The 16,286-nt window shown below is 37.3% G+C and overlaps 1 protein-coding gene across 4 annotated transcripts in view; it reads right to left on the bottom strand.

Moving 5' to 3' along the window:
• Window positions 1-16,286, bottom strand: part of ERLEC1 (endoplasmic reticulum lectin 1) — a 38,736-nt gene that overhangs the window by 6,885 nt on the left and 15,565 nt on the right. For 3 of the 4 annotated variants that reach the window (XM_045787969.2, XM_087863391.1, XM_087863392.1), the window contains exons 9-13: window positions 12,935-13,096; window positions 12,064-12,123; window positions 9,165-9,289; window positions 7,563-7,640; window positions 6,508-6,583 (exon numbers count right to left, since the gene is read on the bottom strand). In XM_045787969.2, the coding sequence (XP_045643925.2) occupies window positions 6,508-6,583; window positions 7,563-7,640; window positions 9,165-9,289; window positions 12,064-12,123; window positions 12,935-13,096 (501 nt within the window). Of the gene's footprint in view, window positions 1-3,541; window positions 4,450-6,507; window positions 6,584-7,562; window positions 7,641-9,164; window positions 9,290-12,063; window positions 12,124-12,934; window positions 13,097-16,286 lie in introns of those variants that run through there. The other variant, XM_045787970.2, reaches the window with a different exon arrangement.

The following is a 16,286-nucleotide window of genomic DNA, read 5'->3' as shown; positions in this document are numbered from 1 at the left end:
CTCGATTCCAGGACCCCGTGATCGTGACCTGAGATGAAGGTAGACGCTTAACCCGACTGAGCCACCCGGGTGCCCCACACTTTTTTTAATTGAAATACAGCTGACACACAATGTGGCACTGGTTTCAGGTGTACTGTGTAATCGTTTGACAACTCTATACATAGGTCTGTGCTCACCACAAGCATAGCTATCACCAGTCACCATCCGGGGCTATTAGACCATTGACTATATTCCCTATGCTGTGCCTTCCATCCCCGTGACTTATTCTTTAGCTGGAAGCCTGTATCTCCCACTCCCCCGAGAGCCTGACCTTTAATATCATATATTTACAAAATCAAAATTATGTACTATACAGGAAACTGTATTTTTTCTTAAATTCAATGCAAAGTACAGTGCAGTCTATTGAAAGGTACTGGAAAGCAATTTAATAGATTTGAAATATATGCTATCATATGCGATTAGAGGAGATGTTTAGCATTATTTTACAGTCTCATAAATGTCTTCCATAGTTGAGATGGTTACCATTTCCATAAGTTCTGCTAGATTTACTTGCTTTTGATGAACACTTTTTGTTTCAAATGTAAAAAAGACTAAAATGCTTTAAAATTTACAAATAGGTATGGACACAAAACACTATAAGCCCTATATTCCATTTGTTAGTAATTTTGCCTTTCTTCTTTTGAGTTTTGAGATTGTCAGAGTTGGGGGGGGGGCTCTATTTTCTCTAAGTGTTAAAGAACGGAATTCCAGTAGTCTTCATACTGTGGTTTCTCCTAACTGCCAGTGAGGAAAGCATGCTCTTTCTTCCTGACACTACAAAAAGCATTTAAAAAAACCAAACTGTGTTATTTCTACTAGAGAAGCCTTGTGAGATAACAGTACTGCAGGTCAAAGTAACCTGTTAACCTCTCCCCTTAATTCTGATTGGTTATATACATAACAGTGTGTGGTCCTGATGCTAACATTTAAAGTGACAATTCCATTTTCTGAAAGGTGATAGAGGCATTAATTTAACCTATAATGCAGTATATGGTGGAACTAAATAATGACGGTATCTCTGTCCCCTCCTCTACACACGTAATGCTTACCCTTCCCTTGAGTCGTTTATTAAACAAAACCTGATTTAAGAATGACTCTGTATACTAGCGTTAGTCCACCCACTAAATATTAAATAAAAATAAAAGCTTAATTCCTTTTTCACAGATGAAATTTTATAGAATTTCTAGTATTTCCCCCCCCAATGCATTGGATCATCTCGCGTGCTTGTACAATGTACTTTAAGACTACCAGCACATGAAACAAAGCGTGCCACTGGGTATGTAGTTGGCCCTGGCTCCTCTACTACCCCTGCCAAGTAACTAAAAAAATGAAACAGAGAAATGGATTTTCTCTTTAGCCATGTCACCATGGCAACGTATTTTGAAAACTTCTACTTCAACAACTTACACTAGGAAGGGAATTTAAAATATCCTAGGATAGCTGATAGTTTTTTTTTTTAAAAGATTTTATTTATTTATTCGACAGGATAGAGACAGCCAGCGAGAGAGGGAACACAAGCAGGGGGAGTGGGAGAGGAAGAAGCAGGCTCATAGCAGAAGAGCCTGATGTGGGGCTCGATCCCAGAATGCCGGGATCACGCCCTGAGCCGAAGGCAGACGCTTAACGACTGCACTACCCAGGCGCCCCTGATAGTTTAGTTTCATTTGAAACTGACTTCATGTCCTATTTATTGAAATTTAAGTCTGGATTTTCATTTTCCTGTTTAGCTTAAGCCCTTTTATGTCATATATTTGGTGCTACTAGGTCAACAATTTGGCCTGATTATGTACTAGGAAGTTTAAGAATTGTTAGAAGTCAGGTCAGGCCTTTGTATATCAGACTAGGTGAGAAGTATTGTTCACCAGGAGCTGTATGGGAAGCTTACTATTCAGGTAAGTGAGATAATTTGTTGCCCTTTGTTGCCGAAGTGCCTTTCATCAAGGACTTAAGGATATCAACTAGAGCTGGGCATAGGCCCCATCTAGTGGTCACTCGAAGAAAAGCAGGTAAAGCTGAAAAAAAAAAGTCTTGTCCCAATCTTCCTGTGAACATAAGCTGCTAGTTATTTCCCTGAAACCCTAATCAGGAGGGTTAGAATGTGTGACACTGTTAAAAGCGAAGTTCCTAAGTCAGTGATTCTCACTGGAGAATATATTTAAAATAAAGAGGATCACTCAGGAAGAACATATTTAAAATGCAGATTATACTCTGCCCTAAAGCATAGGTAGCTCTGGACAGCAGCCACCTTAATAGACTTCTCCAAGTGCACTGAGCATGTTATAACCAAGCCCTTTCCCCTCCCTATCACGAACCCAGCTACTTCTACAGAAGAGAGGTGGCCTGCACAGCTGACGTGGCAGCACACAATTTAGAGATCAAATGAGCTTTCACAGGCCACTGATAAGGGACCCAAGATTTAGAAGGAATATATGGAGATATCTGGCCTAGCCAGCTTCCTTCCAAGAAGTTCAAGCTGTTAGCCGAACAGAAAGCTGACTTATTTTGAAATAATTACAATTTCTGTTTTTAAGAATCTTCTGCTGTAAACTATCCAATACAGTTTTTTAGATTTTCTCCCCTTTAAGAGAAGAATTTGACCTAACTATTCTAAAAGTATCTTCTGGCACTAACCTTTCACAATTCTCACTTCCTCCCTTCTTATACCTATAATCTAAATGTGGGTAATTCTGTCCTAATTCATTGATATAAGAAGTATGATTTTATAATTTATTAAAGAATTTTTTTTTGTTTTGTTTTGTTTAGAGAGAGCGCGCAAGAGGCAGGAGAGAGGGAGAGAATCTTTTGTTTTTAAAGATTTATTTATTTGAGAGAGAGAGTACACGAGAGGGGGCAGTGGGGAGGTGCTCAATCCCATGACGCTGAGATCAAGATGTGAGCTGAAATTAAGAATCGGACGCTTAACTGACTGAGCCACCCAGGTGCCCCTAAAGAAATAAATTTTAATGGCTTTGGTCTCTCATCTTATTACATTAAAAGGAGACAGGGGCAATATTAGGAAATAAACTAACTCTTACTGGGAACCTGGTGCCCAATACTGGGCCTAGGCTTTTTACTTAAAGTGAAATTAATGCACTGCCACAACTACCTCTAGAGTGAGTAGTCTCTCTACCAAAGAGGAAGTGAGGCTCAAACTGGTTAACTGATCTGTGCGGGATCACAACACAGCTAATAAGTTAGAGTAAGTTAGAGAGAGTACCTGCACTTCGGTTTGAATGCAACGTCTGTGCTCGTTCTGTACGTGCTGCTTCAAACTAAAATCTACATACAGCCCTGCAATAATCAAGTGCATTAACCATTTCTCAAACTAAAATATCCTTGGCCAGAACTACTGACAAGGAGAAAAAGCAAAGTATTTTACAGCCACTTTTCTGTCCTTATTTAGATACGCACATCTAAAACACAACAGGATAATGTTCTGTGCAACAAGGTAATGGAGAAAATAAAGGAAAGGAATAATCTACCATTGACTCCATGACAACACTGCTTGTGAACATTTTATTCACTTTAAAATAAATATTGTGCTGTAAAACTACCCAGAACTAAAATCTGTAGTATACAGTAGGCAAGTACAAAGGATGGCCAGCACAGTGTGTTTTGTTGGAGTAAACCATTCTAAGTTAAGAGAGAAGAACCTCTGACTGTCTACACCAGGTACATACGTTGGGGGAAAACACAGTCACATCAAGAAGAAAGAAATAATAACAGTTCCAAGAGAGAAACAACCTATTACAAGTAAGAGTTTCTCGAGATTAACAGAAGTGAAGAAAACTTAAATGTTGTGAGGCTCTACTATGTGCCCAGTTTCCGGCTTAACACCTGGTAGAGAGCAGTTGCTAAATAAAAATTTGTTGAAAGGATTTCAGGCACTAGAATTTACATATTTTACATGGTCTCCTATTTAAACAACCTCCTATCAATTTCCTTCTTCATTATCTTTAGTTCATTAACTAGTTATATATACTATAATTTACATAATAAATCTATTATTTAAAAACTTTCAATAGGTACAATTATGACATTTCATTAGGCTGGACTCTAAACTGCTTGGATGAGATTTATTTTGGAATCACATTATCCAAGCAAAAAACACAATCAGTTCATACGACACAACAAAAATGAAAGAAGTGAGACAACTATCTGCCTTAGAAGTTTATCAATACCCTCTTATATACACATATATATTCACAAAGTGTTGAGAGTCCTTTTATACGACCCTTTAGATGAGGTTCAGTGGCTGAGAACTCTACAAAGAGACACATGGTCAGACAGAAATCATGACTGTCAACGATCTTTTCTTTCCCCAAACTTTATTATCCTTTAGTTGGGGAGAGAAAGAAGTCCATTTTCATCTGCTGTATCTAAGATTTTACAGATCACTGGAGATTCAACCTAAAGAACAAAAACAATAAAGCCATTAAAAAGTCGCTAAACTGAATACTTTCTTTATTCAGTGTTCTTCTGTATGAATACATGTATATAAATTTGTTAAATGTATATTCACAAAAATGTAAAATTTTTCCAGAACTGATGAATAATATCAACTCATAAATGCAAAAAGCTCTGGGAACTCTGACCAGGAAAAATACAGAGAAAGCCACTGTTAGGCATCATATACCCAAAGGCAGGACCATAAAGTTTCTACATAGAAATACAGGATATTATTTTCATGACTTTGGGGTGGCAACATTTCTTAGAACAAAATAAAGCATTAGCCATAAAAGGGAAAAAACTGATTAAAATAAACTTTATCAAATAAACTTTTGCTCATCATAAGACATTAGGAAAATAAATAGGTAGGCCATAGACTGAGGGAAAAAAGTGTGCATTGTAAATACAAAGAACTCATATTTAGAATATATGTGAACTCCCAGAAATAAGACAAACAACAACAATAAAAATGGGTAAAAGACTAACAGATGACAGAGTCTCCTTGACCAAACTAAAGTTAGGATTCCCAACTCCTCTTTTCGACTAGGCCTCTTCTTGTACTTGTGGCCTCTCTTGGGCCTGCTGAGTCCAGCTGTTGCAAGAATCCTGTTAAGTCCATGTAGAGAGAACCCCTCACCCTCAACATCTAATCACCCATTCCATATCTGCAAATTCCTCGTCTCTCACCTTTGATAGCTCATCATCCTGGCCTGCCCGCAGCAATAATCCTGTCATGTCAGTTAAACTGATGTCTCCTCTTAGTAATTTTCCATCCACTGAGTCACCCCCACCCCGCCACCTCCTGCTCATTGGCTGTACATCCCCAGCTGTCCTTGTCATATGTAGAGTTAAGCTGCATCTCTCTTCCCTACTGTGAAAGTCTTGACACACTTATTGCCAATAGTACTAAATAAAGACTGTTTGAATAAGTGTCAGAATAATTTTTCTTTAAAAAAAAAGTTGGCTAGGGGCGCCTGGGTGGCGCAGTCGTTGAGCGTCTGCCTTCAGCTCAGGGTGTGATCCCAGAGTCCTGGGATCGAGCCCCACATCAGGCTTCTCTGCTAGGAGCCTGCTTCTTCCTCTCCCACTCCCCCTGCTTGTGTTCCCTCTCTCGCTGGCTGTCTCTATCTCTGTTAAATAAATTAATAAAATCTTAAAAAAAAAAAGTTGGCTAGACAATTCACAAAGATCTATGAATGAATAATCACATGAAAAGGTGCTCAACACCATTTTCCATTGGGGGAAATACATATTAAAATGACTTAAGTGGCTTAAAGAAAAAGACAATACCAAATGTTGGGGAGGATGTAGAGCAACTGGACTCTTACGTATTACTGGTAGGAATGTAAAATGGTACAACCACTTTGGTAAAAGCTAAACTATATATCTAATCTATGATTCAGCAATTCCACACTTAGGTACTTACCCAAAAGAAATGAAAATATAATTTTTACAAAATAGTAGCTTTATTCACATAATAAAAAGTGAGAAACAACCCAAATGTCTACATAGAAAAAAAGGATAAGCAAATGTGGCATACTTACACAAATGAATACACTTCAGTAATAAAAAGAGAATGAAATACTGGAGTGACATGGGTGAATCTAAAACATGCCAATTCAAAGAAGGCAGGTGTAAAAAACTATATATTATATGATCCTATTCATATGGAATCCAAAAACAGGCAAAACTGCTCTATGGTGTCAGAAAGCAGAAAGGGGTATCTGTGGCGGTTGGGCTGTTGACATAAAAGGGGTAAAAAATTTTTTCTGCCGTGACAGATACCTTGTGTTGGGTGATAGTTCCCTGGGTATATAAAATTATCAAAACGTATCAAATTCAACACTTAGGATCTCTGCATTTTTTGTAAATTGTACCTCAATAAAAAAGATTTTAGCTTTGAGAGAGACAGTATGGGGCTATATTAAATTTTGGAGATTACTGAAGGCCCTTTGAAGACTTAATGCTAAAAATTGAAACATTTTCTCAAACTGAATTCCCGAGTATTATTTTACTTACCCCAAGGATATACTGACAGGAGTGAGGCTCTAGCATATATACAGTAACAGCATGAGGAGAATCTGATTCTTTACACCTGAAACAGAGAGCACTTTAAAGTACTGCCCGAACCACACAGAAGTATTTTCATTTTAAAAAAGACTTAATTAATTAACTGAGAGAGAGAGAGAATGTGTGCAAATGTGCGAGTTGGGGCGGGGAGGGGGGAGAAGCGGGGTGGTGGTGCTGGGGAGGAGCGGAGGGAGAGAGAATCCCAAGCTGACTCTGCGCTGAGTCCGGAGCCTGACATGGGCCTTTATCTTGCAACCCTGTGATCAGGGCCTGAGCTGCAATCAAGAGTCAGATGCTTAACCAACTGAGCCACCCAGGTGCCCCTGTACAGAAGTGTTTTGTTTTCCTTTTAAGCTATACAAAGTTATGTAAGTGGCCCTGTGTAATTTAATATAATAAATAACTGAAATAATATAATTTAAAAATCATTATAACTTACAAATAATTATATTCAAATAATTTTAATTATTTATCTATTTATTTATTTTTAAAGATTTTAATTAATTTATATTAGAGAGCGAGCATACGAGCAAATGGGGGAAGGGGCAGAGGCAGAAGGAGAGAATCTTGAGCAGACTCCACCCTGAGGACAGTGCCAGATGTGGGGCTCAGTCTCATGACCCTGAGATCATGATCTGAGCTGAAACCAAGAGTCAGTCGTTTAATCGGCTGAGCTACCCAGGTGCCCCAATATTTTATTTATTTTTAAAAATGATTTTCTTTCTGTATCTTTTAAAGTTTCTTTCTCTCTCTTTTTTTAATCTCTACAACCAATGTGGGGCTCAAACACACAACCTTGAGATCAAGAGTTTCGTGCTCTGAGCCAGCCAGGTGCCCCAATTTTAATATTTTAGAATAAAGTAATAATTTTATATTAAATTAATCCATACATCATTATGCTTAAATATAATTATTCACAATTATATTTTATATTTAAGTAAACTTTTGCCCACTGGAAGCAGATTAAAGAGAAGCACAAAGCACGAGTTGATGGTCCAACTTACTTTAGTTTTACAGTGACCTGTCTTGGTTTGTCAGTTATATCACAAATATCTCCATTCCCATAAAAATGTGACACCATCCTAAACCAGAGAAACACACGAGTTTTATTAACCTAAACTTCATTAATTCAGAGTAACTGTAATGGGGAGAGTGAGAAGATGGTTAGGGGGACCAGTTTTGCATTAGTTATGTAATATTTTTAGGGTCATGCCACAGAGAAAGTCTTTGAGATTGTATAAGGAGAATATAAAATTGAGATACTCTGGCATGATTTAATTAATAAGAAATCTTCAATTTGCATATTATTTATTTGTATACAAAGTGTTTTTTAAAAAGTCCTTTTGAGGTGAACCATTTCCTCAGCCCTGTATATTGTTCACTTTACAGTTTTCCCTCCTTGCCATCCTCCAGCCAGCTCCGTTCATTAAAATACTGTCATGCAGCTATGTAAAAGTAGAGCCTAGGTTAACCTACAAATTCCCAATGAGCAGGATCTAAAAAAATTTTAATTTAGCTAGCCTTAAGCTCCTGTGCTCCAATATTTGTTGCTCATGACCCCATGAACTACTTTCATATGAAACATACATGAACATAAGAAAAGTCCATTTGGTTAGTATATTCTAATACTTAAATGCCCATCTCTTAATTTTCCTAACTTTGTTTTTGGGCAGCCCAAGAAGTCAACACATTCTTTTTTTTTTTTTTTTTTTTTTTTTAAGATTTTATTTTTAACCCAACATGGGGCTTGAACTCACAATCCTGAGATCAAGAGTCCCACGCTCTATGAACTGAGCCAACCAGACACCCTGAAGTCAGCACACTCTAAAAACAGTCTCTGTGCTAGGAAGGACAAAATTAATACCCAAGAAAGAGAAAGAATGAATAATTTAAAATTTGCCAGGTAAGAGACTACAAGAAAAACTAAAACTTAGTTATTCTTGGAAAATCAGAGATTAATTTATTTCTGCTGTAACAAGATATACCTATATAACTCAAAGAAGTTGTGGGGTAGTTTTTCAGAAAGCCACTGTTTATTTTCAATAATAACCTCACGAAAGTTAAGTAACAAAGGGAAATGCTAGAGTAAATTTAAATAGAATTAACTAACTTAAAAAAGTAAAGAAGACACATGAATGAGGCAGTGCTTTCTAACAGCCTCAGACCTAATGGCTGGAATTGAGCCAGTGTCACGAAGGCAGCCACCACCACTCTCATTACCACACCACCCCCGCTGTTAAAGGCAGGAGCCAGACTTTATCGCACACTGTTGCCAGGCTCTATGTGTTATATACACGATCGTTTAAATGTCGTAACAATCCCATGAGGCATATACTAGTAGACAAGAAAAGTGAGACTTAAGAAGATTATGTAATCTGCCCAAGGTAGTAAGTGAAGAGCCAGCATTTGAATCCAGGCACCTCCCCCCCCCTTCAGAAACTGTGTTCTTAACTATTACCTTAGGAAAAGAAAACTAATTTAAAAGATGTCCCTGAAAAAAACTGACCGGAGATTTTACTTAAGTGTTTAAATGTTATGCTTTTCAATATTCTGAGTTTAAGATACTCTACTAATCAGATCCAAAGGCAAATAAGGTTCATCTTTACCTGACTGTCTGGGTACCATCATCTTGAAGGTGATAGGCTCTAGCAGTATTCTTCTTAGCCCATTCAATATGCTCTTCTTGGTTCCATGTACCCACAACCACAGAGGTCTTTCCACTATCTTTATCCTAATATATGAAAAAATATTAGTGATGAATCCTTGATATCATCAAGTAGACATTTACCCTGATGGCCTATAAGTTATAGTCCTTATCTTCACCTGCACACTGCAGATGGGTGTTTAGATGTTAGTCAAACAGTGCTACACAAACCTGGTGAGGAGACATTTGAACTCATTATCTTCTTTGTTCCTTGTTTCTCTAAATAATGTAACTACTTTCCGGTCAGGTTAGCTCCACACGTGATTACCTTTGACTCTTTTATTTCCTTCCTCTCCTACATCTATTGGTTTTGTCCATTGTTTTCCTGGAGATGTCCTTGGCTTCAGACTCTTCCTCCACATTTCCAATGCCAACATCTCACCCCCTCAACCAAGGTATTTCTCATACCTAAATGATATAACTGCATATTACTATATTACTATGATTCTTCTTCTTCTTTTTTTTTTTTTTAAGTAGGCCCCACACCCAGCACAGAGCCCAATGCGGGGCTTGAACTCACAACCCTGAGATCAAGACCTGAGCTGATATCAAGAGTCGGATGCTTAACCAACTGAGCCACCAGGCGACCCACTACTGTGATTCTTAATTAATTCTCGGCCTGTATCTCTTACCCTGCAGACCCACTGTGCCTATCTGCATCCTACTTCTACTCTGCCAAATGCCAATCTGCAACTTATACAGAGTATTCACACTACTCATCTGACACTATGCTTATTTCTGTATCAAGACTGTTCAGAAATCCCCTTCCCCATTCCGTTTTTTTAAACACTATGTATTGTCTTCTATGTGGACTTCTTTCTCTCTCCTTCCTTTTCTTTCCTCTCCCCTCCCTTTCTTCCTATTTTCCTCTTCATCTTCTTATTTTATGTCAGGCACCATGCTGAGCACTAGCATGCATCTGATTAGAGAATGAGAAACCCTTACAGCGGTAGATGAAACAGGCAAAGGCACTGCTGCGAGCTGAGCTCACTGCCAAGTAAAGAGTCAACAATTTAACATTCTTTCAGCAACTAGACTATAAGTTACTAGATAGACAGGGACTGAAGCTGCATAGTGAAGTGTTTAAGAGGCTGGATATGGAGCAAGACTGCCAGGGTTAGAATTCTGGTTTCATCATTTACTACCTATGTGGTTTTCGGCAGGTTACTAAATCACTGCTTCTATTTCCTCACCGTGGAAGAACAACAGTCACCTCTTAGGGTTGTTATGAAGATCGAGTTAATATGCATAGTTAGAACAGTGCCTGGTATACAGTGAGTATTATATTTGTTAACTACTATTATTTTACTATTTGTGTGTGTGTGTGTGTGTGTGTGTGTGTGTGTGGGTGGGTGGGTGTTTTAAAGTCACCGTTAACGGAAATGCCTTACAACCTTTCGGAAGGCAATACTCAGTATGCATATATTTTGACCTAGCAAGTATGTTGCTAGAAATGTGCTTTATGAATACACTTGCAAGGGTTTACCAACAAAACTATTTATAAATGCTCACTAAGATGCTATCATAGCAAAAACTGGAAATAATTCGAAGGCCTGTCAGTAGAGATCTGGCTAAATACATTGTGGATATAAACATAATCCTCTGTACCTGCCGAAAAGAATGAGATCAGCTGTTGCTGGCATGGGAAGATCTCCAAGATACTAACTGAAAAGAATAAGTGCAGAGTAGTGCTTTACTAGTCATACTAACATTTATGTATATGCATTTTTTTCTTGTGGAAGAAAATGTTAACAGCAATTACTTTTAGGAAATGGGACAATGGTGGAGGAGAATTTTACTATTCATTCTAAATTTCTAGCATATATTCCTTTAATTAAAAAAAAAGCCACTGGGTATTATTTGGGCTGTAGTTAGATAATATTTTTTTCTATTAATAAATCTTATTAAAAATAAACGAAACTTCTACATAGTAGCAAGAAGAAGTGGGAAGAAGAGTGAAATGGCATTTCTCAGGTTTAAGGAGAGAAATAAAATGTCCTAGTGTACAGATGCCTCATAAATTTGGAATGATTTACATGTGGAAGGTTGAGTTGATATCTTTCCTGGTATGATCTGTCTTAGAATTTAAGACTGACTCACAACATCTCAAGAGGGTAAACATAGTATTTTTAAATTACTAGTTATTTCTTTAGGGAAATAAAAAGAGCTGTTTAAAACAGCCAGGTGAATACTAATTAATATCTGTCTTCAATGTCTAGAAGTTTATCTTACCAAACAAGGTACAACTATGACAAATAAATCTATGGAAGCCTGAAGTTCAGAATTTAAACAGCTTGGCTCAAGTGTAGAAGAAAATGCTATCTTGATTTATGAAATCAGAAGTAGAGGGAAGAATAAAAAGCCAATGTGTACAATCTTAAAACTTACTTGATGTTAAACCTGGGTGATACGGTATGTTCTTTTAGCTGAGAAACTTGCTGTATTTACCCTATTTTCCTAACTCGAGCCATAACATACTATCTTACTATTCACTTTATTAATTTAAAGAAGAATTTTAATGACTAATTTCCAGTCAAAGCTAAAGAGGTTAGACAAATAGCCTGTTATTCCTCTAGAGTCACAGTAATACAAGAATCTGAGGAGTTAATAAGCGTTACTTTAAGATGAGTGACTTAGTTAAACCCAAGTTTTCCATTTTCCAGAACTCAGAGACGCTTTGAGTATTTTCATATTAAAGTCATTTCACAATTAAAATGCCATCCCCCCTCTTTCTTCCCCACAAACGATTTTTGAAACTTTACCCTATCTAGCGGCAGAACGATCTAAAGGCTAGTCTGTACCTCATGATACTGGTGCACGTGTCTGCCGTAGCAGAATTCATACTTCCACCAGCCGACGCCCTGTAAGAAAGAAAACAGGCCAGGTTACGGAGGGAACGGGGGACTGGGGTCTGTCTCAGTATTTACACATGACAGTAATAGAAATATATATAATTAGAAAAACTGTAATAGCAATAATATGATTGAAAATTAAAATAAAAAGTCACTGAGAAATAATGTTATACGGTGAAAGATCATTAACTATACTTAGCGTGTATGGAGTAATGTATAGAGTTGTCAAAGCACTACATTATATACACCTGAAACTAATATAACGTTGTATGTCAACTATACTTCAGTAATAAAAAGAAAAAAGAAATTACTGAGAAATAATAATTTAAAAAAGACAAATACAGAGAATAACTGCTGTATTGCCTTGGTAAAAGAAAATAAGGTGAAAATTCCACTTAGTGTAATTCCCACTGGAACTATTAGTTATTAGGGGCAAATTTTAATCTTTGTAGATGTTAACTAAAGTTTTAAATGTGATTGCTACATAACTAAAATGTAGGCTATGCAATCTTTTTTTTTTTTTTAAAGGTTATATAGTCCTTGATGCTCATTTCAGCAATCAACCAGAATCACACATGACTTGGTTGTATGTATTTTCTGTCAAGTAAAGGTCAAATTTTAGCTTGTGAGTAAAGAAAACATAATGGCTATTACTTAGATTATAAAGATGCAGACAGAAAATGTCCATTAGGAGGATTCCAGAATCCTGCCATTTCTCTATTGACAAAAACTTTTTTCAGAGCTGCTGATGCCCCATGACTAAATAACACATAAGTGAAGGTTGTTAGATAAATACTGAAACCGAAGGTTCGCTTCTCACCCCATGAAAGCAGTAAGAACCACTAAGGAACTCTTTTATGAGTTGGTCATCTGTCAGTTTGGATATGTGGGTTGTTCCAACAGTGAGCATGGGCTGAGAACCAACAGCAATGGGTTTGTGGATTGCTGGAAATCTCTCTTCTTTAGTTGACTGCAACTCTTCCTAAAATTAAACACATATGTTTAAGAGCTTCTATACCATACTTATTTTTTTTCAGTTATGACTTCCATTTTTATTTTTAAAATGAAGGAAATTTGGAAAATAAAAGTTGTCCACTCATTTTTAATGTTTTAAGAAAATGAATTTTGTAACACTTAATAGAGAAAGCTCTAGATAAACGTTAGTTCCATCTACCAGTTAGGGGTATGATGGCCATTCGTAACATACAGGGATAATTACCATTTTATATATTTTGTCTCATTTTTCTTTTTTTTGATCATAGCAGCTAGAGTTCCTCCAATGCAAGTACCTAAGCTAAGTTAGTATACCATCTACTAGAAAACACACACATTATATACACACAAATACAAAGAAATATACACAAATACACATCTGCACTTGCCTTTTTTTTAATATATATATATATATATATATTTTAAAGATTTTATTTATTTATTTGACAGAGATAGAGACAGCCAGCGAGAGAGGGAACACAAGCAGGGGGAGTGGGAGAGGAAGAAGCAGGCTCATAGCGGAGGAGCCTGATGTGGGGCTCGATCCCATAACGCCGGGATCATGCCCTGAGCCGAAGGCAGGCGCTTAACCGCTGTGCCACCCAGGCGCCCCTAATATGTATTTTTAAAGATTTAATTTATTCATTTGTCAGAGTGAGAGAGAGAGAGAGCACACAAGCAGGGGGAGCAGCCAGCAGGAAGAGGGAGAAGCAGGTTCCCTGCTGAGCAAGGAGCCTGACGCGGGACTTGATCCCAGGACCCTGGGATCATGACCTGAGCCAAAGGCAGATGCTTAACTGACTGAGCCACCCAGGCATCCTTTTAATATTTCTAACAAGACTGTAAAATTCCACAATTCTTCTCAAGTATAATTTGACAGTATATATCAAAACCCTTCGTTATGTGCTTACCTTTGACCTATTTCTAGAAAGATACCCGGTGTAAACAATCACCACTGATGGGTGTAAAGATTTAGCTCCAGTAACATTCAGTGCGGCATTCTTCACGTTAGCAAAAAATTCTGGACAACAAAAATATCCATACCAGTAAATAATTTAAATAAATTTTGGTACTTTAAACAATGGAATATTTGAGGGTGCCTGGGTGGCTCAGTCAGCTAAGTGTCTGCATTCAGTTTAGGTCTTGATCTCAGGGTCCTGGAATCGAACCTCATGTCAAGTTCCCTGTTAGCAGGGAGCCCGTTTCTCCCTCTCCCTCTGCCTGCCACTCCCCCTGCTTGCGTGCTCTCTCTCTCCATCAAATAAATAAATAAAATCTTAAAAAAACAACAACAATGGAATATTTGAGATAATTAAAAATAATATAGATTACTTTATGACATAGGAATGTAAAAAACGATATACTATTAAGTGAAAAAAGTGAAGATATTTTATATATTTACACACACACATACACACACACAGCACAGAGTTTGGACCTAATTATTTTTTTTAATGTGTGTCTCTGTGTATGTATCAAAAAACAAACAAACAAAAAACCCAAAAAGACCGAAAGGAAATGCACTAAAATATTATTTCACTACTTGTTAGATTTTGTTTCTACATTTAGTTCTGGAAAAATGTGGTTACTATGGGTAAATAAAAGATAACAAGCAGGGTAAAGAGGAGCTGAGTGGGAATAAATATGAATATTAATTATAATTATTAAAATGCAGTAGGATCTGGTTGTTGTCCTGAAGGCCGCTGCAGGTTGGTAAAGAAAGACGCCAACTAAAGGGTGCAGAGAACAGCAGATTCACAGAGGGAGTGGTGATTCAAATAGATTTTGATAAAGACTTGAAACATGAGGACTTCACAAAGAGAAAACCCTTGATTCTTGAAACATGAATAACTTGTGATTTATGTGACTCTGCAGGCTTTGTGTCTGTGCGCACATACGCATGTGAACCTGAGGAAGACACAAAAAGAGCAAAGATGTGGGGTGTGGAATAGTATTTAAAACTAAAGAGATAAACAGGTACTTACTGGTAAAAAAATCACATAATTCTAGGAAGTTTTATGGATTTTAGGCAAAAATATGGGATCAGATTTTTGATGAAACTTTTGATCAGATTTTAAGTAATACTGTGGCAGCGGCAGGGAAGGAATAGTAACAATTCCTGAGGTGGGGAGCCAACACTGGGAGTTGAAGTAACCCAAGCCAGAGAAGAAGAGACTCTACAGGAATGACAGAAGTAGGGTGGAGAGAATAATTAGGAAAGAGGGTAATGAGTTAGAATCCAGAAGTAAACTGGGTTTTGACAGTGAGTGGAGAGAAAACGAATGTAGATCAGAATTAAAGGAGTATACCAATTAAAACTGAATAACATAATTTAAAAAATTAAATAGTAAAAGGGTTCCTAGTAAATGTATAGTGGACATAATGCTTCCTTTTACCTGCTGTAGTTGCCACTGATCAACTGTGGTTCTTTTCTCCTACTTTGGGTAGGAGTCATTGGAAAGTTACTCTAGAAACCAATGACCTTATCCTTCCTCTCTTCCAGTATTATAGAACTAAGATTGCCAAATGACATCTTATTTTTTGAAAGGACCTTGGATTTTATGTATAGTATTTCTACATTCAGAACATAATGCACTCCTGATAACTGTTTTAAGTGCTGAGTATTAAAAATGAAGAAGACATAGTCACTGCTCCTAAGGAGTTAAGGTCTAACAGACCAAACTAATTACTTAGAATATATGAGACCTAAAGTAAGGTTAGTGAGGAAAAATATTAATAATGCGTTGTGAATGCAGACCTGTACAGCTGCTGTGGTTTATACATTTAACTTGAACATTTGCCAAAGAGCCCCTACTGCAAAAAGCCCTTCTCTGATGGCTCAGGGAACATCATGGAAGAGGTGGGCATATGAGACTCTAAGGGTTGGATTTGAGGGGTAGTGTGTGACAGCTAGACTAATATCATCTTGGACCAATCTGCCACGATGACCCCTCTGTTACTTTAAAGCCTTCTAGAGGACAGCACGCCCCACCATTCCGTCCTTTTGTACAACTCCACCCTTAAGTACACCCTTGGGGCACAACATCCTTGATATGCTGGAGAAGTGACTATGACTCACACCTATTCTTTTTTTTTTTTTTTAAAGCCTCACTAAGACTTTATTTAGTGGGTTATCTAGCAAATAGTTTCTGTAACCACACCTATTCCTAAACATTCTC

Source organism: Ursus americanus, chromosome 7, assembly GCF_024610735.1.
Source record: "Ursus americanus isolate L20-20 chromosome 7, mUrsAme1.1.p, whole genome shotgun sequence".
Classification (NCBI taxonomy): Eukaryota; Metazoa; Chordata; class Mammalia; order Carnivora; family Ursidae; genus Ursus; species Ursus americanus.
The sequence above is the reverse complement of the archived record's forward strand: the minus strand, read 5'-3'. Positions and strand labels throughout refer to the sequence as shown.